At 45.2% G+C, this 24,923-nt stretch overlaps 2 protein-coding genes across 7 annotated transcripts in view; both read right to left on the bottom strand.

Annotated features, from left to right (window-relative positions):
• Positions 1 to 3,710, bottom strand: part of CDC14A (cell division cycle 14A) — a 93,361-nt gene extending 89,651 nt beyond the window's left edge. For 2 of the 6 annotated variants that reach the window (XM_053391612.1, XM_053391617.1), the window contains exons 1-2: positions 3,180 to 3,710; positions 2,545 to 2,635 (exon numbers count right to left, since the gene is read on the bottom strand). In XM_053391612.1, the coding sequence (XP_053247587.1) occupies positions 2,545 to 2,635; positions 3,180 to 3,294 (206 nt within the window). In that variant the 5' untranslated portion in view covers positions 3,295 to 3,710. Of the gene's footprint in view, positions 1 to 2,544; positions 2,636 to 2,790; positions 3,160 to 3,179 lie in introns of those variants that run through there. The other 4 variants (XM_053391613.1, XM_053391618.1, XM_053391615.1 and 1 more) reach the window with 3 other exon arrangements.
• An 11,121-nt stretch (positions 3,711 to 14,831) lies between these two features.
• EXTL2 (exostosin like glycosyltransferase 2) lies at positions 14,832 to 24,878 on the bottom strand. The gene is made up of 5 exons (XM_053391611.1): positions 24,680 to 24,878; positions 21,260 to 21,333; positions 19,061 to 19,488; positions 17,342 to 17,412; positions 14,832 to 15,629 (listed from the first exon to the last, which is right to left on the bottom strand). Exons 2-5 carry the CDS (start codon positions 21,262 to 21,264, stop codon positions 15,138 to 15,140), a joined length of 996 nt encoding a protein of 331 aa, XP_053247586.1. The 5' UTR covers positions 21,265 to 21,333; positions 24,680 to 24,878; the 3' UTR covers positions 14,832 to 15,137.
• Positions 24,879 to 24,923: the final 45 nt, after the last annotated feature.

The raw sequence follows: 24,923 nt of genomic DNA, 5'->3' as shown, positions 1-24,923 counted from the left end.
AAACTTCACAATGAGAATTACTTCTGAATAAACATGTACAGTGGTACCTAGGGTTACAGACGCTTCAGGTTACAGACTCCACTAACCCAGAAATAGTACCTTGGGTTAAGAACTTTGCTTCAGGATGAGAACAGAAATTGTGCGGCGGCAGGAGGCCCCATTAGCTAAAGTGGTACCTAAGAACAGTTTCAGGTTAAGAACAGACCTCCAGAACGAATTAAGTTCTTAACCAGAGGTACCACTGTATAGGATTGTGCTGTAAACAGGGTGGCCTATTTCAGTGGGTTGACTCCAATTATGACAGTCAGATACCACCCTATGGGTTGTATTCAACATAGCGCAAAGGAGATAGTCCTGTTGGGCAACCAGAAATGCTTACGCTGATAGAACTATCTCCCCTCTCTTCCCACTGTGTGTTGTTCTGGGGGTTCTCCAGAGCAGATTGGGGGGGTGTGAAAGTCGCTGGGGAAGGAGGATTCAGAAGTCCTGTAGCACAAGGGGGAATTCCTTGTGCTGACTTCCACTACCACAATTATTTAGTTGAAAAGCGCCTATGTTACTTATAGTATACCAAATTATTCAGGGTAGTTAAAATAAAAAATGATGTGCTCCTCAAAGTACTTACTTATTTTATGAAGCAACGCTTTTTTTTTTTTAGAAAATGAAACTTTCTGCAATGTTTCCTATCCCACATCACTGAATATCTACGTGCATTTTGTTTCAAGTTTGCAACGCATTAGTCCTGTCAGTCACTACACATTAGCCCTGTCCGCTATTCAAAGGATTAATCCTACTTATTTGGACACCTTGGACAGCAGCCCAGGTTATGGCCTACTCCAGAAATCTGTACTACCTTCCTCCTCCTAAACATGTGTTTCCACCTTCCCCTGCACACTCTGCTTCAGGAGCTATGCTGCCATCCATCTTTTTCTTCAGGTTTTTTTTAACACTCTTCTTATCCTAAGTCTGTCGAGGAAATGATGTCAATCTGGTTCCCCACAGTGGGTTTTTTAAGTCTCAGAGAGCAGTGTGCAATTCCTCAAATATTTCTAGAACACAAGTGTCAGAGCTTATCTGTGACTGGCCAACAAGGATTTGAAGCGCCTAAGAAAATGAGAGTGACACAGGTTGTATCAGCATCCCAACAATGAACTGGAAACAAACTTGCCAGCCAATTTAAGCAGGTTCATGAGCCACTTTAGAAAATGAAGAGTGATAAGAATGACAACCAAAGCATTCAGGGATTGTTAACACAACTGCTATGTATATCTACAGCTTGACTGCACTGCTAAATATAGGTCCTTCCAATGTTAAGTCTAATCTGTCTTTCACTAATAAACATTTGTGTAAGGATACCTAGGACACAATCTATCAGAAGTTAGTCATAACAGTGCAATCCTGTGTCTTCTCAGAGGCAAGTCCTACTGAATTCAAGGGGGTTAACTTCCAGGCATGTTGTGTCAGGATTGCAGCCTAAATCTCACTGAAAGCAAAGCAGTATCACTTCTTACAGACTGTACTCTGAAGAGTGCAAAAGTACTTAGGCAATAAATATCACTTAAAGAAATCACGAAGGTTTTGAGCCTTCCTTTATTTATTTTATTTCCATTTTGTTATGCTGCTACTGACTACTGAGGTAGATTCAAGCTACTATTATAGTAGAATTATTTAGCAACAACTTTAATGCAAATCCCTCCCTTTCATCTGTAAATTTTCAGTGCCCAAACTCCATGGCTAAATTACATCAGAGAGAGAAATTGCTGGGAGGGGGAAGGCAGTGCTGCAACCAAAGTTGGCAGTGTAAAAAGAAAGATACTATCTTAAAAGCTCTTCTTGTTATTCTCTGAACTCCTGAAGTGCTTGTTTCATCCCAGAAAGTATCAATCAGCAGGCAGAATTAATCACAGTGTACAAAAACACAGTCACAAGAGCAGCTTGATGAAGTAATGATTTTAACAACCATGCTCCAAAGTTCAGTGAACTGAGGTTCATTTACCATAAAACTGAATGAGCACGTTTAATGCTGCAAACTCTATATTCATTGCTAACCACTAGCATGCACTTAACAGATCTGTAGATCAGTAGTGCATCTACAATGTTTTGCTTTTTCATCGAATTGTAGAGAAAATACTTCTAACCCAACATTTGCGGACAGCTACAACAGGCTTCTTCTTTAAGATGTGAATTCGATTTGAGAACAATACTTTACACAGAGACCTATGGCCACAGTAGAATCCATTTTATAAAAAAAGCAGGAAACCGGAGGTGGGGGAAGGGGGCGCCCATTTTCTGTTTAAAATTAAACTAAAATGCAATTAAGTCTCAAGGACTGGTTTGATAAAAACAACCAATTGGCCACATATACCGCTAACTTACACTGAAGTATTTCGCTTAAGTTTGTTCTCCCTCTTCCCCCAAGCTTTCCCCAATCACTTGGCGACAAGTGGGGTGGGGTGGGGGGTGGACCAACAACGCTGAAAACGAAAGTGAGCAGAAAGGCGAAGGAGGAATTTTTTTTAAACAGCGGAAGAGATACGAACTTACTTTTCATAAACAAGCTCCTCATCCGTACAGAAATAGTGCGTGTTTACTGTGCTTCTGGGTCGGTTTCGTAAAGTAGCAAAATATAGTCTGTCTGCAAGAAAAAAGAAAAAAGGAGACCATGAAGTAAGATCTTCAAGTTATACGTCCCGCTGCTTAGCTGGAACTTGGGTGTTAGTTCAAAGCGGGCAGGGAGAGTCGATTGTCCCCCCCCCCGGCAAAAACAGAAGAAAAAAGAAATAACCCTACGCATTTGGTCGGGTTTCACTCCGGAGCAAGCATTACCTGCCACCAAGATTTCGCAGCTGGGCGACGACGTCTCCGCCTCCTCCATAACTCTCCTTCCCCTCCCGCCGACGGGGGGACCCTTGCCGCCCGCCTCGCGATTTGGGGGATTTGCAAGGGCTCCCCCCGAAGCAGCTTCTCCCGCAGGGACTGAGGGGAGTTTCGCGTTCGCTCCGGGCGCGCGCCGAACTTCTCCCCGGGGAAAGAGGCGGTTCTCACCCCCGCCCCGGGCCAGGCGCTCCCGGGACAGCGGGGGGGGGGGCAGTTGTTGCGTCGCGCCCCCTTCCTTTATATGACGGGAGGGCAACCCCTACTCGGGGAGGGGAGACCCCTCCTCGCCGCCGCCGCCTCACCTTTGAGGAACTCCGAGGCTCCCAGCAGCTGCTCGGACGAGGCGGGCGGAGCCGGCTCCATGCGAAAGAGGGCGCGGAGCTGCGTGGCTGCGCGGGAAGGCGCCTCCGAGCTCATGAGTGCCTCCCGGAACGGCGGCGGCTTCTCCGTCGTCGTCGTCGTCTTGGGCGGCAGCGGCGGCGGCCGGACAGCCGCTCGGCCGGACTCAGAGGCGCCAGCAGCAGCGGCGCGGCATGCTGAGGGAACGGGCAGCCGCCGTCGCCGCCGCCGCCTGGCTGGCTCTGGACTTGTGCGGCCGCCGCCGCCGCCGCCTGCATGGGATGGGAGGTGCGCGCGCGCGCCTCAAGGAGGCAACCGGCCGGCGAGGCGCTGCTCCGGCGGCGACGGCAGCCACCCCCACCCCCAGCAGCAGCAAGCCGCGAGTGGCGGTGGAAAGGAGCACGGAGCCGGCCTGAGGAGAAGGGAGGAGGGCGCGGGGTGGCGTGGAAGGGGTTCCTTCGCCGCCGTCCCGCCCTCCGGCGGCTTAAAGGGGCAGCGCGCCGTTACCAAGCAGCCGGCGCCGGCGGTAGCAACCGCGTTACCAGGGCTTTGTTACACGCGCGCGCTTTTACCTCAGGGCTCTTCCCGCCTGGCCGCTTCCGAGCCTCGGGCCTTGCCAAGGGGGGGAGGCGGTCTGGGAGGCCGCTCCTTCCTTCCACTTTAGACCGAAAACCCCTCCAAAAGCCGGCGGGCCGAGGCACCGGGCCTACGCGAGTTTAGTCAGAGGCCGCCTCGTTCAGTGTGTTGTTTTTGTTGTGAGGATCGGGCGCAACCTTCACTCCGGAGTCGGTCCCCGCCGTTCAGTGCAACTGATGCCGTCCCCCCTCAATTTAATGATTACTTAGTTAAACATGTTAAGTTAAATTAACTGAAAACAGCTTGCAGATACTTAATTGGCCTAGGATTTTATTTAAGTGGTGAATTAATATGTTTAATTTCATAATGTGAAGATCTAAGGATGTTAATGTTTAAGTTAATTTTTTTTAAGAACTGTGCTGTGGAAAACCGTTAAATGGATATGCAATGAAATTCAACCAAGGGGAAGCAAGGAAGTCACTTAACAATGTTAATAAGTGTAATTTTTAATAAGGCTATGATTTTTGCTTCTTTTATGTGTTTGTTTGTTTATAATGTTGTGAAAACAAATAAAAAAAATGGGGGGGGGAATGCCGTCCCCCAATAACCATCCCAATCAAGCCTGAAGCTCAGTTGTATTACCTTCCAGGCAGCAAAGATCCATCCCCTGGGCGAAGCAATGCTTCTTCAATATTGATATAGAAAAATAGGGGTGGTTGGCTTTTGCTGCCCATCTCCCCAAGGGGCTGAGTCCCCCAAGTCCAGGATCTGTCAGAGATGGATGGAGGAGGCAGGAGGCAGCGAAAGCAAGGCAGCTCTTCATTTTTCTGTTGCAACGGAGTTCCCTCCCCTCCTAGCAAGGAGGTAAGAGAGACCCAGAGCAGAGCCCAGAAGAAACATCTCTTTTAAGGGTTTGCATTTTGGCGTGGAGAAGGAAGACATCCCCTCTACAAACGGTCATAAATTGCATCACGCATAAGGTGGGGTTACTGTGGCTCAGGCAGGCCAAGGGGTGATATTCCTGAGGATTTAGCAAGTTTTACACGGTTCCAGACACAGTTTATACAAAAAACAGTGTTTCATAAGAACCAGGATGCCCGTCAGACATCCCTCAATGCAGAGCATCTGGGTAAACCATGACAGTACAAAGGAGGTTCATAGATATAGCAGAGGAATCCCTTCAGGAACTTCCCCTGATTGCTACCTGCCTAGTGTTCTCAGGCAAAGCAGAGGAAATATTTAGAGTCTTTAGAAGAGCCAAGATGGCTTTTGGATTGCTCTCCTGTACTATTACAGACATGTGGTTTATATACTTATGCATGCATGTTTACATTGTGCAATTATCAACATTTATTCTACATTTGAGACCTTAGAATTCCTATAACAACTTTGACTTTGTTGGACTGGTCATGTTGTGCGGATGCCTGATTACTGTCTTCCAAAGCAACTACTCTATTCCGAACTTAAAAATGGAAAGCATAATGCCGATGGGTGACAAAAGAGGTTTAAATACTCTCTCAAGGCAAATGTAAAAAAATGTAGTATAATCACTGACAGTTGGGAAACTCTGGCCTGCAAGCGCTCCAATTGGAGAACAGCCTTTATCAAAGGCATCGTGGACTTTGAAGGTGCTCGAACTCAGGACGAAAGGGAGAAATGTGCTAAGAGGAAGGCATGTTTGGCAGACCCTCACCGGGATCAACTCCCATCTGGAAACCAATGTCCCCACTGTGGAAGGACGTATGGAAGGAATAATTGGCCTCCACAGTCACTTACAGACTACTGTTAAGACCATGTTCATGAAAGACAATCTTACTCAGCTACGAAGGATTGCCGAAGAAGAAGAAGAAGAAACAACAGCAGCAGCTTCCAGGAAAACGCGCACAGGCTTGTGGCTGCAAAGGGTAAAGGAAAGGGGGTCATGAGCTTGCGAATGTTCACTTAGAAGCAAGTCTCATTCAAAACACAATATAAATACATAAAACAATTGCCCTAGATTAATGGTGGGAAGATGAAAGACTGGGTTTCTCAACCCCTGTCAAGGCATGTTTGGCATTTATATAGCACATTTCAGGCAATCCAGAGCTCCTACTGTAATACCTTATGAAGTAGGCCCTTGAGACTGACAAATAGGGGCTGGTTTAAGGGGACTGGGTGAGTCTGTGGCCAAGGTGACATTTTTAACAGGGACTTTCCATCTCAGTTACAGCAAAACCATATTCTAGGCATGATTTACGTAGACACAGGTTTCACTTTGATCAGTGGGCTTTTTGCCAATGTAAGCAAATAGCCATGACCATTTCTTTAATGTGTAAATTTGAGACTGTACAAGGCAATTCTGCATGTTTCTTCAGAAGTCGATTCCTGGATTCCGTGGGCCTTACTCCCACATAATTCTGTTTAGGATTACAGTCTTGGCCTCATAAGAATCTTGTTAATCAGATTTAACCCATACTGAAGTAACAGTAGTTTCCTCTGTACATGAACTTCATTACCAACGCATACACACCCTCAGGATCACAAAAAATAAACCACCTATTTCTGTGTTCACATTCAGGATTAAAGATCAAGGAAAGCTACTCAGCCAACATAACTTACAACAAAAAGGCAATTCCCTGTTGGATCTACCTGTAGGCTGTAACGGACGATGATACCCCTCTGTTCTGTGCCATTACAATTTCATGTGACACCTTTTACAATCCTATTAAAGCTGCAGAACATTACCCAATATATGTAAAGCATAGCAGGAAGTGCTAAGATGCAAGAAGCTACTGTCAAAAACAAGTGTAGTGCGAAAGGATCAGCTCCTATAAAATGTGTTTACATGAAGAGAAGCTTGAACCATTTCAGACGGTCTGGACTTTGCACATAACTCAGAATTTGCCGAAGGCATATCTTTAGTAACCCATGATAATAACCTGAGCGGATGGCACTCTTACAGCTAGTGTGTCCTTAAATGGTGGGAACAAAACTGGGATCGTCCACCTTGAGACTATAGAACTCGTTGCTTCACATCACAATGGTGGTTATAAAGAGACTGATGAGCAAATGTGAAAGGGCTTCCTCCGCTCCCCTTTCCCCGCCACTGTCTAGGAAATAATGAAAAGGGGGAGCCTAGGGCAGGCATTCGGAGTGGACTCTCCGCAGCTGCCCAAGAATGCCAGCCTTGCTGATGCATCTGTTTTCTCATTAGAAGACGGGTTGTAGCTTTGATAGAAGCATGAAAGACATAGCAAGTGCAAAGAGAATGTCTGATAGAGTCCTATAACTCTTATGAACATGAAAACAAGTGCTGCAGAGCAGCTAACACGTGATGATGATGATGATAATGATAATAATAATAATAATGGTATTGGTGTTCTTTAGTCTCAGGTATGTGAAAATGTGCTTTGGGTTCTGGCCATTGGGTAGTGTAAGGAGTTTTTTCACATAAAGAATTAGACCATCTTGCAGAGACGTGTTCACAAACACTGGAGTTTGTACTGTATATGCAAATCCTCCATGTAAACCGCTATTTATATATATATTTGGCACTTCCAGTTTTCAATTGTTGGTTACAACCTACAGTCATAACCTTGGCCTCATCTGCTCCATATGTTTATATATGGGAGGTTCCATAGTTAATTCACTTTTTGGTATATAGTTGCAGTGGTTAAAGTGTTAAAAATAGAGGATTTCTAGCCGACCCAAAAAGCCCGTCCTGTCTCAGCACTCAGCAGCTTGATGTGCAAATAAATGTCAATAAGAGACATTTTCCATAGCGTGGGGATAAGTGACATCTGCAGGTGAAGTTGTCCAAAGCAGTGCTATGGTGGGAGGTTGCAAATGTAACTAACCTATTAAAAACTGGATAAGGAAGTAGTTCTAAAGTTATTGAGAAAATAAAACCTAGGATACGCTAGCTATCCTGGATATATAATAATAAATGATACAATCTTATGAATGCCCCCTTTTTCATCCTGCATAGCCTTCCCAGACACATTAATATTTTCCTGAAAATAAATAACAGCCAGAAGTGTTATTGATACAATGCCAAAGCTGAGAAAGATCCCCAACCAGTGCTATAGGAAGGCACTGAGACCTTGGGTGTTGTGACCAGGTGAGAGTTTGTGCAAACATAAAAAATAGGGAATTGCCATTATAAAATGACCAGGACCTCACCTTACTCTTCGGGCTCCCGGACTCTTGGGACCACAATGACAGTTAGAAACTAGAAGGAACCAACCTGTTCCTTATAACCCCACCCTCAAGTTAAGGACAGCCTATATTGTTCACAAGTACTGGGCTTCCATTGGATCTGATTGGCCTGTGAATCTGGCTCAGGTGAAAAAACCCTCCCACCATATCAAGTCTACACCAGGCAGAAGTACCTAAATGACTTTCCCAACACTTCAGGCTACGCCAGTGAAAATCCAGCTCAGGGTGTCCCAAACTTGGGTTGCCAGCTGATTTTGGACTACAATTCCCATCATCCCTGGCCACTGGTCCTGCTAGGGATGATGGGAGTTGTAGTCCAAAAACAGTGGGAGACCCAAATTTGGGAAACCCTGGTCCAGCCAGTTGTGGATTACTGTTAGGAAAGTCTTTGCATTGCTTGTTTATCAGTTTCTTGCAGTCTTTTGATGTTGTTTTCCCACTCATCTCTACTAGACGTCCCCTCTTTCTCAAACATGGTTCCCCTCAAATTTCATTTATGTGGGAATTTATCATACATGTTGTTTATTCAGCACTTGATCAAGGCAGCAGCAAATGTTTCTGATTGATCTGCTGTCTATATGAACTGGCAACAATATTCCATTTGTAACCTATCTGTTAAAGGAAACAGTCTACTGTGAAATATATAGGTTAAAATAGTGTTTGGAACTATATAGTCTCTTGATTATGCTAGACTTTGGATAATGATCCTTTATGTTTCCTATATTTCTGTCTGTCTGACTATCAGCTATCTATCTATCATCTATCTATCATCTCTTCTTCTTTGGCAATCACTCGTAGCCTAGTAAGATTGTCTACCATGAGCATAGTCTTAACAGTGAGTCCGTAAGTGACTGTGGAGGCCAGTTCTAGATCCACATGACCTTCCACAGTGAGGACCTAGGTTTCTGAGCAGGAGTTGATCACTGTGACGGTTTGCCAAACGTACCTTCCTCTTAGCACGTTTCTCCCTATTATCCTGAGCTTTAGCGTCTTCAAAGTCTACAACGTCTTTGGTAAAGGCTGTTCTCCAACTGGAACATTTGCAGACCAGTGTTTCCCAATTATAGGTGTTTATACTACATTTTTAAAGACTGAGAGAGTCTTTAAGATTGAGAGTCTTGAGGGAGTCTTTAAACCTCTGTGGTTGACCACCAGCATTATGCTTTCCATTTTTAAGTTAGGAAGAGAGTAGTTGCTTTGGCAGACAATAATCAGGCATCATGACCAGTCCAACGAAGTTGATGTTGAAGAATCATTGCTTTGACACTGGTGATCTTTGCGGCCAGAGTACAGTGGTGTTAGTTCGCCTGTCTTCCCAAGTGACGTGTAAAATTTTTCGGAGACACCGTTGATGGAATCTTTCGAGGAATTGGAGATGGTGTTTATAAGTGGTACATGTTTCACAAGCATACAGTAAGGTTGGTAGTATAATAGCTCTGTAAGCAAGCATTTTGGTTTCCTTGTCCTCAAACACTCTGCACTTCAATTGGGAGAAAGCTGCATTCGCTGAGTGGCAATGGTGTCTGCCTTGTGGAAGACGCTTGTGTGAATTTGTTTTACGTGTGTACATCAGTGCATACTGACCAACGCATAGCATTTGCAGCATAATCCTACAACTATGCGTATATCTTGTCACACTTCTTCAGCTAAGCCCTCTATAGTGTCGGTGACATTTAGTATAAAAACTCCTAAGCGCGACATCTGCTGGTCAAATGGAAAAAAATCAGCAAAGGAGTCGAGATATCGGATGAAGACCCAGGAACTTGTTTTCTGGCGGGTCAAAAATAGCGACAGCTGTTTAAGTAGTGGGCCACGGGAAATCATTCTACCTCCATTATTTTCATACCTAAATATGGGTCAACAGGATTACACAGGAAAACATTTCTCTGGACTTATGAAAGAGGCTATGCCACATTCTCCTGTCCCTGCCTTTGGGATTATGCCCAACTCATTCACTGAGCTCAAGAAATGCTCAGTCTCAACAACTTAATCCGCTGTGTGTGTCATTTAATTGGTGTAAAAGATTGCTGCTGAGGATCAAGCATCCAAATTCCATCCTTATAAGTAAGGCAAACAAGCTCTGCTCTTTAATTATAGGTAAAAGGAACTCCTTGTGACCCCATCTACAGTATGCACATAAAGCAGAATCATACCACTTTAAATAGGCCTGACTTTCCCCAATGTATTCTGGGAGTTGTAGTTTGTTAAGGGTGCAGAGTGTTGTTAGGAGAGCCCTATTCCCCTCCTAAAGCTACAGTTTCCAGAGTTTCTTGGGAAGTGGTTGTCAAACCACTCAGCTTTGCAAGGGAATGGGCGTCTCTTAACAACTCTCAGCACCCTTAACAAACTAGAACTCCCAGGATTCTTTGGGAAAAGCCATGCTTGTTTAAAGTGCCATGATAGTGCTTTAAATGTATTGTGCAAATGCGTCCTTTGTTTATTTGAATTTGCGTATTTCCTTCCTCTGCAGAGTTTAAACCAGTGGCTTACAATGTAATCCTATACATGCCTACTCAAAAGTAAGTCCGATTGAGTTCGGGGGTGGGGGGGCTTACTCTTCAATGTGGGTATAGGACTGCAGCCTTACAATGTTGTAAAGCAGATTCGTCAGAGCGCACAACCCATCAAAGCTATCTGCTGAACGTCATAGTGGGTCTGGCCTTTGAACTGGGATTTTCCACCTCCATGACTCAGACTATACTTCCCTGGCTGTGGTTGTTCAGTGGTAAAGGAAATGCACTATTTTAAGAGAGTGCCTCTTGCTGCTCTGCAAGAGCCGCTGACGACAGTACTAATGCAGGCATATTGTGCAAGGTACCAGAAAACCGTGGCAAGAGCTGAAAGGGTGAACTCTACCTGAAATATGCACGGGAGCTCACTACAGTATCCTGTTTTGGAAGGCTATCCAATGAATCTGGCTGCATTAAGTGTCTCCTGGGGATGAAACAGCTTTTTAACGATTTCTGGAAAAATCCAAGCAGTGAATGTCAGATTGTCCTTGTCAGGAAATATCTTGGCCAATTCATAAATGCATCTCATCTCACAGGTTTGGAGCTAAGCCTTGATTGAACATAACATATCCGCCAGCTAAGGTGAGATCAATCCACGTGTCTATGTAGCTGTGCATGGCCCCGGACCAATTGTTTTCATTTATGAATAGTCTATCTTGCCTTCCCATATGTTTGAAGTGATGGGGGGGTGTAAATTAGCACCCCAATGGTGGGAATGTTGCAATAAGCATGGGGGTGTACAGTGCTATACATACTTGAGAACGATTGCACTTTACTTTTAAGTTATCTTACACAATCTTTCAAAACTAGGGTTCACTTATTTCCGATCAGGTTGCACAGCTGCAACCCTATGCCACATTTACTTGGGAGTAAGCCCCCTTTGTAAGGGACCCGGGTGGTGCTGTGGGTTAAACCACAGAGCCTAGGACTTGCCGATCAGAAAGTTGGCGATTTGAATCCCCGTGGCAGGGTGAGCTCCCATTGCTCGGTCCCTGCTCCTGCCAACATAGTAGTTCAAAAGCAAGTCAAAGTGCAAGTAGATAAATAGGTACCGCTCCGGCGGGAAGGTAAACAGCGTTTCCGTGCACTGCTCTGGTTCGCCAGAAGCGGCTTAGTCATGCTGGCCACATGACCCGGAAGCTGTCTGTGGACAAACGCCGGCTCCCTCGGCCTATAGAGCGAGATGAGCGCGCAACCCCAAAGTCGGTCACAACTGGACCTAATGGTCAGGGGTCCCTTTACCTTTACCTTAAGCCCCCTTTAATTCAGTAGGCTTCTTGGGTAAACAAGTGCAGTCAGCCTGCTTTCCGTCCAAGTTTCTTTTGCCCAATAACCACATGACACTATCATCATTACACATCTTTATTTACCTTTTTTCGGGTTAGAAAATAAAGAACAAACGAAACAAAACAAAACACACACAACCCAACAGCATGTGAATATAAAAGAGCAAAACACAGAAAACTTGAGGGATGGGGAAGAGAAAAAGAGTGTTTTCATCAAATACAATCAAACTAGACAGCCACATCTGCAACTAGCTGCCACTGTGTTCGCTAATAGAAATATTTTCAACATCGCAGTACATTACTGGCTCATTTTTTGAACGGAGTACAGAAACAAAAACGCAACACTCTGACCTAAAAGTAAGCTTATTTGAATGAATGGAAGTAGAAAATATGGCACCTTAATATACAGGGCAGCACAGCTCTAATTCCAGAGCCTGGCAAGTTTTTTTGTTTTTTTTAAATTCCTGACGGAAGCAATCGGCTAATTTCAGACATCTGCGTGGCACTGAATACACACTTGTGGCACTGCACAAAGAAATGCAATTGATCTACAGGTTGGGTGTAACCTATCAGATGCTCAATGCAAGTTGCTGTTTTTGCAGCGGGTCTTGTGGTGTATGTAGGCAAGGTTTAGATTTTTGCAAGTTGCAGGAGGCCCACCATTGTAGCTGATATACACTGTGGATGTGGGCTGCAATTCAACAGGCTTATGCACACTTGACCCCGCTGATCAAGTTGAGAGATCTTCATGTGTACAACTGGATGTCCCCCCCCCCTTTTTAAGTGCAGCACATCTGTTCTGAACAGTAAATGTGTGTTTAAACATCGTGGAGGTTAAAAATGTAGCTCGTATGTTTGCGGAGTGTTGGTGCTGTTAACAAAGAAAATAAACCACCACCCATGGCTGTGCACATAGGGACACTCTGGCTTCCAAGCCACGGCTCCAGTGGCGTGTATGTAACTGAACACAAGGTGACAGAAGAGGAGAAGACAGTGACCCAGAAATACTTCCCCTCCTGCTTTCGTTACATCTCTCTGTTGTGCTGACTTCTCCCCGTCTTGCTCTCTGATTTCCCTGCAAAGATTCCCACCTAGCTGGCCTTCACAGGATTTTTGGAAGAGAGCCAAGCTTGAAACTGCATTTTGCTCCTCATCTCTCCCTTGCGCTGGGAGACACGGGAACATTTCAGACTCAAGTACAGCAAGCAAAGCACAAGTTGTACGAGCCTGGAGATGTTCCTCTAGTTATGCCAGAATCTGAAAACTCAGCAAACAATTCCCTGCAGCCCTTGGCTTGAGAAGTACAGCAAAGTGATCTCAAAATGCAAACAGGTGTTGCTAAAGCAAATACATTCAAGGGAGCAGAGGAGAAAGACCTCACAAGCGAAGAAATGTGCGGATTGGCTTTGAATAGTTGGACCTACTATTTATTTCTTTTATTTTGGAGGAGAAATGTATTTTAGTTTAGAAAAGTGAGTTTGCGTGTGAAAAATACTAGAACTTCAGGGCCATTCAATGAAGAGGAATGTTGGGTACAGGAACAGAAGTGGAGTGGTCTGGGGTCAAAGCCCTATTGGGCCCCAATAGGGTGTCATGTCTCTAGCATCCTAGAGGTGCCCAATCAGCATGAAAGCGCTGCTTTTTAGCCACTGAGAAGAAGTCTTCTCATCCTTTGATTGGCTCCAATCAGCACAGAGATGACGAGAGTCATCCACTGAGGATTGGCTACTAGGGTCTCTCTTAAGTAGGGCTGGGCGATATCTGGTTTTCAACATCATGATATATCACCGGCTAAACATCATGATCTACTGATGTATCTTAATGCCATCATCATCATGTCCGAAATAAGGATGGAGCTATGCAGAGGCAGAGGCTGGCTTCATGGTTTTTCCTACATTTTGCATAGCGTGCACACACACACACACCATGATTCGTGATATAATGCCAGGTCAAAAATTATGAAACCGATACCGTGATATGGACCTCAAACTGGTTTTGGACAATATATGCCTAGCCCTACTCTTGAGAAGGTGTGCGAGAACACCAAATTGTTCTGTATGCTCCAAAGCTATGCATTTAGGAACACTGAAAACAAAAGGTGCTTCAGTTTCAAGGTTATGGTGCTCATGTTCCGATATGTACAATGGAACTTCATGAAAAACACAAACCAAGTCCCTCCAAAATAAGATATTGCAGCACGGCAAATCATTTGCCCATGTATGTGCACAGAACCTAATAGGCCTAGCTGAAGGGCAGCACGGAGAGATCTGCACAGATCGTTGTACTGCATCCCTAATCGTTCTTTATTGTATCATAATAAGATGACAGTATAATTATAGAACCTTGTTCACGATTGGCTGCAACTATCATGGAAGGACTTCTGAATTTGCCGCTACACTACTGTTCAAGACAGGCAAATGGAAGGACTTCCTTGCACAACAGGTGGCTAAAAATATGGAAATCACTTCCACAAGATGTAGTTATAGCGGCCAATTTGGAAGGGCTCAAAAGGGGGTTAGCCCAATCTTCAATGAATTTGTGTATCAATGACCAGTAGTTGTAATGGCTATGTTCTGACTCCAGCACCAGAAGTGGTATGTCTATGGATACCAGTTGCTTGGGAGCATAAGGGTGTTGTTGTGCTCCTGGACACTGTGAGAACAGGGTGCTGGACTAGATGGGCCTCTGGCCTGATGCAAGAGGACACTTCTTATATTCTTACAAGCAACACTGAAGTATGGTCTGCTAATGAAGCGTCACACAGAGGCTTGCAAATAGCCACTGGCCTGCTAGCCCCTGATGAATAAGGACCGCCGGGAAAACTTTATGAAAATTGGTTCCTTCTTTCAGGTCACAAATGCTGACACATATCTATGTGGTGAGGTTGGCAAGTAATACATTTTCCTGCGGACTTTCAACTTCTGCTAGAGGAGATGTATTAGCGACACTGATCACGCAAACACACCTGTACTTCTGGCATACTCGTATCTTCATGCGGGTAGTTTGGCGACTGGCTACTGAGCGAGGGATAAATGACAAAGCCAACTGAAGATATATATATATACCTGTAACTCAGGACAGCACTTGATAGGACAGATGAGGTGGATAGCGGTCCACAAAAGCTTAGGCCGCAATAAATTGGTGAGTTGTTAAGGAGCCACAAGACTATTTGCTGTTTCTATTCCAACTGAAGGTTTTTGCATGCTGAGCAGAGAGAAGGAATGCTCTACCAGACCTCACATCCTCAAAGAGCTTTTGCAGACACAAGCTCCGAATAAGGTACGCCCTTCTCTGTTTAGCTTACCGTTTGAATCGCTGGGAAGCACGTCAAGCATTTCCTTGTATCGTGTCCTTACATTTTGCTCTTGTGATTAGCATAGTTTGGAAAGCCAAACTGAGAAATCATGATGTTGGAGTATTTCAAGGGCATGTTGCCATAGATACTAACCAATTTATTGAGGCAGTAGGACCTCTGGAGTAAGTGCTCTGCCCGATGCCACATTCCAGAATAGCCGCTGTTACTCTCTTTCTCCAAATTTCTGATGTCGACTGGCTTCACAAACATGCCCGGGGGCTTCCCAGTATGTTTGGCCACTAAGAAATTCATGGCAATATCATCACAGTTCTGAGTCTCGTCTATCATGGCGTGCACAGCTTCAGGCTGTTTTTGAAAGAGTTCGAGGTATTCACTGCTGAAGAAGGCTGCTCCTACGAGAATCATGGAATACTGGTCTCCGTTGCCATTGCCAGGACTCTGCAGTTCAAAGCTTCCGTAGCTGTATATCCCCGAAGAGCTGGGCAAGTGCTTTCGAGGAACAAAACCCACTATCTGATCTGGGAATTGCTGGAAAGAAAAAGAAACTATTATTATATGACGGTTCATTCGGAGCCTCGTTCCGAATGATCACAGAGGATTCTATAATCAATTGGGAAGAGACTAAGTGGAAGAAGTGACAATAAACTGCACGCTTTCGTGCGCTGAATCAAAGGGAAATGTTAATAATAATAATATAATAATTTATTATTTATACCCCGCCCATCTGGCTGAGTTTCCCCAGCCACTCTGGGCGGCTCCCAATCAAGTGTTAAAAACAGTAAAGCATTACATATTAAAAACTTCCCTGAACAGGGCTGCCTTAAGATGTCTTCTGAATGTCAGGTAGTTGTTTATCTCTTTGACATCTGATGGGAGGGCATTCCACAGGGTGGGCGCCACTACCAAGAAGGCCCTCTGTCTGGTTCCCTGTAGCCTCACTTCTCGCAATGAGGCTAACACAACGGCATCTGATTAGACTTCCTAGTGGGAACAATTCAGAAGCCCATAAAATGGGCAGATACTGAAGAACATTTAGGGCTCCTCCTGGCTGGTGTTCTTGACACAATAGTAGTACATTAGTGGTGGAAGTTTTCTGCTTCAGTTTGTTCCGAGATGTTTTCCCATTGTCCAGAGGGGATATAGAGGAACAAAAACAGGCAAAATTCAGAGCCGTGGCCAAAGGGTGGGGGGGAACGGCTAGCCGGGTTTTTTGTCCCAGGTGAAACCTCTAGAAGGAAGCCATTGAAGCTCCCAGTCTCTCTCTCTCTCTCTCTCTCTCTCTCTCTCTCTCTCTCTGTGTGTGTGTGTGTGTACACAACTGTGCATGGGGAGGTGCCAAACTGAGTCTTTGGCTCGGGTGAAATGAAGCCTAGTGTCGCCCCTGCAAAAATACACTTGAACAAATGAAACTATATCAAGTCTCAGGAATCTCAGAAGCAAGTTACTGGATGTGCACTGACTGGAAATAAAGTCAGTGTGACCACCCTGAAACTCCAATTGTAGGTGCAAGCAGTGAAAGCAGGATCATGTGTGACCTCTCCAATAGCATCATGGACACAAAGCATGATAAGTACTCAATAAAAAGGATGTCTGCAGGTGCCCTATATCATTTTTATCACTACAGTAATGGCTTGCATTTGATGTAATAGAGGCCTTGCTGGAGGCAGTGGTCAGTTGGTAAGTATTTGACAGACTTGCAATCCATTCACTTAAAGTAAAATTTTTAGTCTCTTGATAATTATGCTCTTTTAAATGTGCATATTTGACTTCCTTTAGTAACATTTTCTTTTGAAGATATTTTTTGTTAACTTTGCTGCATTAAATGTGCATTCTGTAGTTCACCTTCTTTGTAATGCTCTATTTCGAAATCTTTAAAGATAGTATTTTAGTTTCCTGCTAATTATTCCTGCTTTGAATGTATACTTTATAGTTGACTTTCTCCTGTAATGTTTTATTCTAACATTGTTTTATTTGATGTTTTAATGTAAGTTGTAAACTACTTTTTGTGATTTTTTTCTTTGAAATATAAAGTGGTAGACAAATGAAGTTAACAGTCTCTGGGGATCACTGCTTTTAGGAACATGTGAAAACACAAATCTTTTTCTTTCCAAACTATGTCTTTCTACATTCCTTGGTGCTTACTCCTAGGTAACTGCGCACCCTTAGAGAAATACCAAAAAGCATTATAATAATTCAGTACAATTAAAAACAAAGCATGCAAAGCAAAATGCAGACATTACCTGCCAAATGGAGAAAGCGAAAACTAGGTCATGGGCGCTAACTAGCGTATCATCATCCATCATCAAAACAGCTGAACAGAGGGAAAATGCATTTTGATGAGAACACACATTTAGAAAGGCATTACTAAGCAAAAGGCGTAAGGCAAATTAGAACAATATTCACTGTGATTACGCTTGCTGGGGGGACGGGGACAGAAAACTTTGCTTGCTTTTCAGGGTGAGAGATGAACCACAATCTAGGGAACGTTTTCAAGGCTCAGGATCTTGCAGACTTGGTTTGAGTCACGTGAACAAAAAGGGAACAATTCCAGGGTGCCCAAAATGAGATGCGGAGTTTGCTGGTGCTTCCCAAAGGTGAGCAGGAGATGGTGAAACAGCCCCTTGCATGCTATTATACAATAGGGGGGCAGTTCTATATGCATACATCCTTGGGACAACTCCCATCATCCCTAGCTAGCAAGACCAGTGGTCAGGGATGATGGGAACTGTAGTCCAAGAACAACTGGAGACCCAAGTTTGTGAAACGCTGTGTTAGAAGAAGCATGTTAACAACCGCTCTTAAGGAGTGAGTGAAAAGCAGAAGACTGGAGCTGGGGAGAGGGAGTCAGGATAGGTCAGTGCAGGAACTGTGAGGGTGCTGCGGAGGAGGAAGAATTGATGGTGTCTCTCTGTCACATAAAACAACAACAACGTAAGAGCTCTTAGGCTTAGGAATGTTGACCTTCCAGGGCTGGTTCACAAGTGCCCGTACAGCGCTTGAGTTCTCATCCATTGCTGACGCACAACTGAATGTGCAAGCTGCTCTGTTGAAAAAAAGAACAACAGCACCTGCGTTTTAGGCAAAGGTGGAAAAACACTCCATGGCTTGAACTGGAATTTGGCTCAGCAAAAAATCCAGGAAATAGGGTTGCTTGCTTTTTTTTCTTTCCGAGGCAGATTCCAAAATCCAGAACAAGTTGCCTGGTCTCTCCACCAAGGACATCAGTGGATTGAACGCTTCTTCAAACATTAGCAATAAGGGGGCAATCTCACTGGAGTCTTCTTCAAGAGGCCTTCAATCCTACTTGGTACCTAGAACGCTACAGCTGCAGGGTCTTAGGCACAAGGGAAATGCCCTACAAACTAGGAGCTGGATTCCACCAAGTTGTTCCCCTGCCATTAGCACAATGGGGTTTACCTCCCCACTTTCCCATGCCCACCTCAAAAAAACTTCGGGGGATAGGGAGAATCTCCAGAACAGCACATGGGGAAAGAAAAGGGAGGTTGTTCCACTCACGCTGATGGCAGCATTTGTTTTAGTGCAACTCCTCCCTACATAACCACAGAGGTTCTGGCACCTAGCCCTGTGTCAAAAAGGAGGATTCGAACTGCCAACCTTATGGTTGGCAAACCCAAGAGGCTTGATGGTTTAGACCAACCGTGTCCCAGCTTACTTCATAATGTGACAAGCTGGACAAGTTAATACAGTTAGACAAGTCATTTTGTAGATCTGCGACATCTGTAGTTTTAGGTGATGTATGGAAATTCTGTTTGCAGAATCTGATCCGTGATTGTGCATTCACCCACAGAAGTTATCGCTTGATGCTGTAGCCACCAAGTGATGAAGATGCATGGTGAGAAATAGCACTTAGCTATAAAACACCCCCCCAAGTGAGAATGATGGTGTAAAGCAGTAATAGTCTCTGGGGTGGGGGAGAAGAGAAACACACCAATAATTACCTTTTGTTTCCAGCTCGGGAAAAACCTGAAGCCTGTTCCTCATGCGATTTACTGTCTGTGTCTTGAAGATAACTGGGACGGGGTGCGGTCCCAGGGAGTTCCAAATTTCTTCAGGGGCTTTCTCTCCAATGTTATTCCACACAACAATCACTTTGTGCAAATGAGGGATAGCTTGGTAATGATTCAAAAGCTTCAGCAGAAGGTCGGTTCGATTGTACGTCTGCATAATGAGAGTAAAGGAATCCGAGACGATCTGGCTCTGTGATTTTCTTTCCCTCCGCAAATTGAGCATTTTGTCTTCCTTAATATTTGGCAGCAAAGCAGTTAACGCACCTGCCACAAGCAGCAACAGCAGGATCACAACAGAAGAGAAGTGAAGTAGCCGGACCCCCATAATTCTTCCAGGTAGTTTACAGGTGTGATAAAACCTTTATTTAAAAAAAAAAGTGAGGAAGGAGGGGAGTCAGTCAGTTATGGTCAAACCTCGCAAAATACAAAATTAAAATTGAAGGGTTAGTAAAGTCAGGTGGATTTTGACAAGTTAGTGGAGAATTGGCTATCGGTCTTAAATCGCATATCAATGTCTCTGAATGTTTGACAATGTTTTGTTTTCCCCCCCAGCTCAGACATAAGCAGGCACTCAATACAAGAGGTTTTGTGATGTGACAAACAGTAAGGTTGGAGAGCCACCAAACTCTGTGTAAAATGGATTCCTTCTCCATTCCTATATACATGAACCCTTTGTGCCACTAGGGCATCATTGATCTGTGCTTTTAGGCAAACGTAACAGTTCCAATCCAATAAAAGCAGAACAATCCAATTCAGATGCGGGAATTGAAACTTCAAAGGCTCATTGATGAAGACACAAGGCAATTCAAAAAGAAGCAATAGGCATATGGAAACAGATACACTTGGACAGGGGGGAAAAAACCAACAGGAAAAGTGCCTAAGTGAACAAATGTCACCTGGGAGAAGAGCAGCGGAATGAGCCAACTGTTTCATTTGTATCGTCAGAGCAGTACTTGGCCACATCAAGGATATATGCTAAGCAATACTCTGTTAAGCCTAGCCCTGAGCTGGTCCTAGACACCGAGTCATCAGAAGATGAACCAGGCACTTTGTGGAGCAGAGAGAGTCTCTTGGAACCAGTGTGGAGGTCCCCTTTGAGGGAGCTACTGGGTACCACAATTAACCACAATCCCTCGTGTCTCAGCAAGAACGCAAACAACCTTTGGTTTCTGTGAATGTTAGATGGAAGGCTCTGCTCCCAGAGCTAATATGAAGCAAAGGCATGCTGTGGAAGCAGAACAACAGCTCAATAAAGATGGAACTTCTGAAAGCCCTATATGTGATGCTCCCATCACTGACTTATTAACGCCCATAATTGTTTGGGACTGAACTGAGTTGCAAGCTGGACTCAAACTTCTCAGAGCCACTGCTTCTTCATTCAGAATCCTAGGAATTTCAGAAACCTGAAATCTGTAGCACCTGGGAGGGGCTATTTCAACCCACAACCTCCATCTTGGCATTCAGCTGACCTTACGGTCAGTCTAATTTTTGTATTTTTAAAAATGTCTTCATTTTCCCCGTTCCCTGGTCGCCTGCTGCTTTGTGTGACATCTTGCCAGATAAATAGTTCTGGTACATTCTTGTGATAGTGTCCTTAGTCCTAGTAAAGGTATCGCCCAACTGTGGATATCACTATTCTTGTGATAGTGTCCATTAAGATTTAACCGATCTCTGCTCCTATTCCTATACACCCCAGCAACAAACAACTAATTCACAGTACACACCACTGGTGTGCTCACAATGGGGTTTCGGTGTGGGTTTTTGTTGCTGCGGATTTTAGCTATTTAGCGGTTTATAGGATCAGGCCATCAGTGACAACATCTTATACACAAAATGAAACTATGCTTTGCAAGGCAGCAGTGTGTTTAGGAACACAGACACCCTTTCTTTACACCAAAAATTATTACATATGAGTACAGTTCTGATATTGAGGCACGTAAGAAGGGTACCAGGAGGCAAACTACGATTCAGTAGCACAGCAGCAACATTTCCTATAATCACTTCCTAACGTTTATAGCAGCATTTTTCTCCCTTCTTCTAGGAGTTAGAAACACAGGCAATAATTTAATTTCAAAAAAGCACTTACGTAAAGTATTTCAAAAGAGGAATAAATTTGTTGCAAGAACTCACCTCATTCCTGCACTGGCAGCTTTACAGTTATTAGTTGGTGTGCCAGGGAACGGTGTTTTGGAAAGCCTTTAGCTCTGTTGGAAAATGAAATAATTCACAATAATACACTCTTGCAGGTGGGCCTCTGTGAAATCATCCAGCAGGCAAACATGTGGGCGACAAATTTGCTAATGTGTGTACTGTGTGGTTAGCTGTCCTATTTCTCTTTGATTGCGGAGAGAAAATGACTTGTATCTTCAAGCTATAAAAACCTCTTATTATTTCCACCTAATGTATGCAGCCCTGCTATCATTTATATGTAAGTCCCACACATTGTGCAGCTAAGGCTGCAATTTTACACATTTACCAGGAGTCAGTCCCACAGATCTCAGTGGGAGTTATTTCTAAGTAGGTATTATAAGGCTGCACTGTAAATATACAGTTACAGCCAACTATGTTGAGGATCACACTTCTAGCTATAATGCAATCCCAAGTGAGAAAATAATTAGCAATGTTCATAAGTCATGTTAAACCAGGGTTGCTGTCTTATTGTGGACTATTCTTCATGTGCAACGGGCGGGTGCATGCTAACCAGTGTTAGAAGCGCAGATATATAAGCTAGGTGCCAAATGGCTTCTTAAACGAAGGTAAAGGTAAAGGGAGCCCTGACCATTAGGTCCAGTCGTGACCGACTCTGGGGTAGCGGCGCTCATCTCGCTTTATTGGCTGAGGGAGCCGGCGTACAGCTTCGGGATCATGTGGCCAGCATGACTAAGCCGCTTCTGGCAAACCAGACCAGCACACGGAAACGCCGTTTACCTTCCCGTCGGAGCAGTACCTATTTATCTACTTGCACTTTGACGTGCTTTGGAACTGCTAGGTTGGCAGGAGCAGGGACCGAGCAACAGGAGCTCACCCCGTCACAGGGATTCGAACTGCCAACCTTCTGATCGGCAAGGCCTAGGCTCTGTGGTTTAACCCACAGCTCCACCCACGTCCCAGTCACCAAAATGTAATGTCTAGTTGTTATTTTGGGGCCAGACGGCTCGAAAGTCGTATTTTTCAATATGACTTTTTGGTTCCTGTTCTGATTGCGTAGGTAAAACATGACATAAGATTTCTACAGGATGCGTTGCTAGTGTGTGAAAACAGGCAAAATCCAAGGACCCCCAGGCCTGCACCTCCAGATGGTAGAGATATCTGGCGCCATCTTGGCGCCTGGGCATCTTCACTTGGTTGCAAGTGGCCAATAGGCAGGGGCAAAATGAGCCTGGTGAATTTCAAACGCCGACGCTAACTAACCCCTCCTAGTAGCTCTTCCCCCAACATGGGGGGGGGGGGACAGTTAACCCTGGCTTCCCGTCACATCTGAATCTGGGTCTGCAGTTTGCTGCTCCGGAATAAGCCAGGATTTGTCAGCCGACAACAAACAAGATTTGAAGGCTAGTCGTCTGTGCTGCCTTGGTAAAGGTAAAGGGACCCCTGACCATTAGGTCCAGTTGTGGCCGACTCTGGGGTTGCGGCGCTCATCTCGCTTTACTGGCCGAGGGAGCCGGAGTACAGCTTCCGGGTCATGTGGCCAGCATGACTAAGCCGCTTCTTGCAAACCAGAGCAGCGCACGGAAACGCCATTTACCTTCCCGCCGGAGCGGTACCTATTTATCTACTTGCACTTTGACGTGCTTTCAAACTGCTAGGTTTGCAGGAGCAGGGACCGCGCAATACAAACCACAGTCCCAGGTTCAGACATAAACAAGTTGCCAAGCTTAACAGCAGCTTTCTGGGCTGTTTCTCCTACTTGCGCTAGGAAAGCATCAAAGTGAGAACTATCCGGCAGTTTGCACTAGCACTTTGCTCATGCACAGAAAACATGGTAATTCTAGCTTGTGATGTACTTATAGCCCCTCCCCCCATTTCTGTCTTCCCATGTATCTATCTCAATTGCTTGCTTTTTGGATAGTTTTATTTTATGCTGAAGCACACTCAGTGCTCCCCCCCCCGAAAAATAGGTGCCAGCACTCACCACGAAGTTGCTACAGTAAGTGCCACACTTTTTAACAACCCCCACAAAAAAGATGTACCTTGGGTTACAGACGCTTCAGGTTACAGACGCTTCAGGTTACAGACTCCGCTACCCCAGAAATAGTACCTCGGGTTAAGAACTTTGCTTCAGGATGAGAACAGAAATCGTGCTCCAACGGTGCGGCGGCAGTGGGAGGCCCCATTAGCTAAAGTGGTGCTTCAGGTTAAGAACAGTTTCAGGTTAAGAACGGACCTCCGGAACGAATTAAGTTTTTAACCCGAGGTACCGCTGTACCGCATACCTTTGAGCACCCGCTGAAAAAAAAAGCACTGAGTATACTTTACCTTGAGATAACCGTAGTCTCATTTTCAGGGCGGCTAAATATGAGCGGCATTCACACACAGGTATGCACTACTACTAGAGCAGTGTAGAATTCAGATCTATCCCTTGTTTTGGACAACCCTTTCGGTATGATCTTAGGCAAGCTCTACTGAGCAGCTTGTTCCCTGACCTGCGTGGAGCTCGCTTCCACAGAAGTCTGCTTGCAATCATTTATTTATTTCTATTTATTGAATTTATATACCACCCTATACCCGGAGGTCCATCGTGACTAAAACGCAGCGCTATTTCCAACTTGCCGCCTGGAACGGTGCACACTTTGGGAACGAGGCCCCGCTGATCTGAACCAGGCTCGTTCCCAAATGCACACAGATAGGTTCAGGCTATCCAACTATGATTATGGCTCAAGGCCAAGGGCACACAGCGGGACACAGCGCTGAGCAATCCCCTGCTATAAGATTTGGGCTTCTAAATCTGAGGTCCCAAGGGGCTGCTTGCAGATGCAAAATTGCAAACGGGTTTTGCTGGGCTGCAGGCAAAACAGCATTCAAAGCGGGGGGGGGTGCACACTTTGGGGTGGGGGGAACCACCAACCCCCTTTCTACTGTTACAAAACCTTAAGCAAAGCAATAGTTGCAAGGGCGGGGGGGGGTGCGGAGTAATGAAAGCATGGATCCTGCAGGCAATGGTGGTGCGGCTTGGCTCCCTGCCAATAAAGGGACCCGCTGCCTGATCCTAGCAGCTGTTCAAAGCAGCACCACGTGCAATATGCAGGCCATCAGCCCATTTCCTTGCCTTGTAAAAAATTTAAATAAATAAAAATCGTCTCCAGATCTACCCGCCCGCTTAGCCAATAAACAAACACCGCCAAACGCACACAAACACAAAATAAGCCGCTAGGAAGAGGCATTGCATTTGATGCAGAAGATCTTTCGGTCTCTTCTTCCACGGTCTGAACATGAAACGCTGCTTCTCTCCCGCATCAATCCCAGCCCCCGACCCCGGTTAGGACATTCTGCAGCCGCCGCCGCCGCCGCCGGCCTCGTTCGCGTGTTGGCGGCTTCACACGGTTGCCTAACCTGCAATCGACGGGAGCCAAGCCGGGATTTCACATCGTCGGGACAACAGAGATTCCGGGCGGCTGGCTCCCGAGGAAGCGAGAGCACGCGCAGCCTCGCGGATCTTGAGCCGCTCTCCCGGTGAATCAGCTGCGATCGCAAACATCCATCGCAGCGCTAGAGGAAGGCGAAAGGGGCTGGACCAAGACCCGCGATCTCTTCCCTTTTGGGTGCGTTGTGCTTCCTGTTGGAAGAAGATCCCGCC

Source organism: Podarcis raffonei, chromosome 6, assembly GCF_027172205.1.
Source record: "Podarcis raffonei isolate rPodRaf1 chromosome 6, rPodRaf1.pri, whole genome shotgun sequence".
NCBI classification, from domain to species: domain Eukaryota; kingdom Metazoa; phylum Chordata; class Lepidosauria; order Squamata; family Lacertidae; genus Podarcis; species Podarcis raffonei.
Note: the sequence above shows the minus strand (reverse complement) of the source record. Positions and strands in the feature narration are given on the sequence as shown.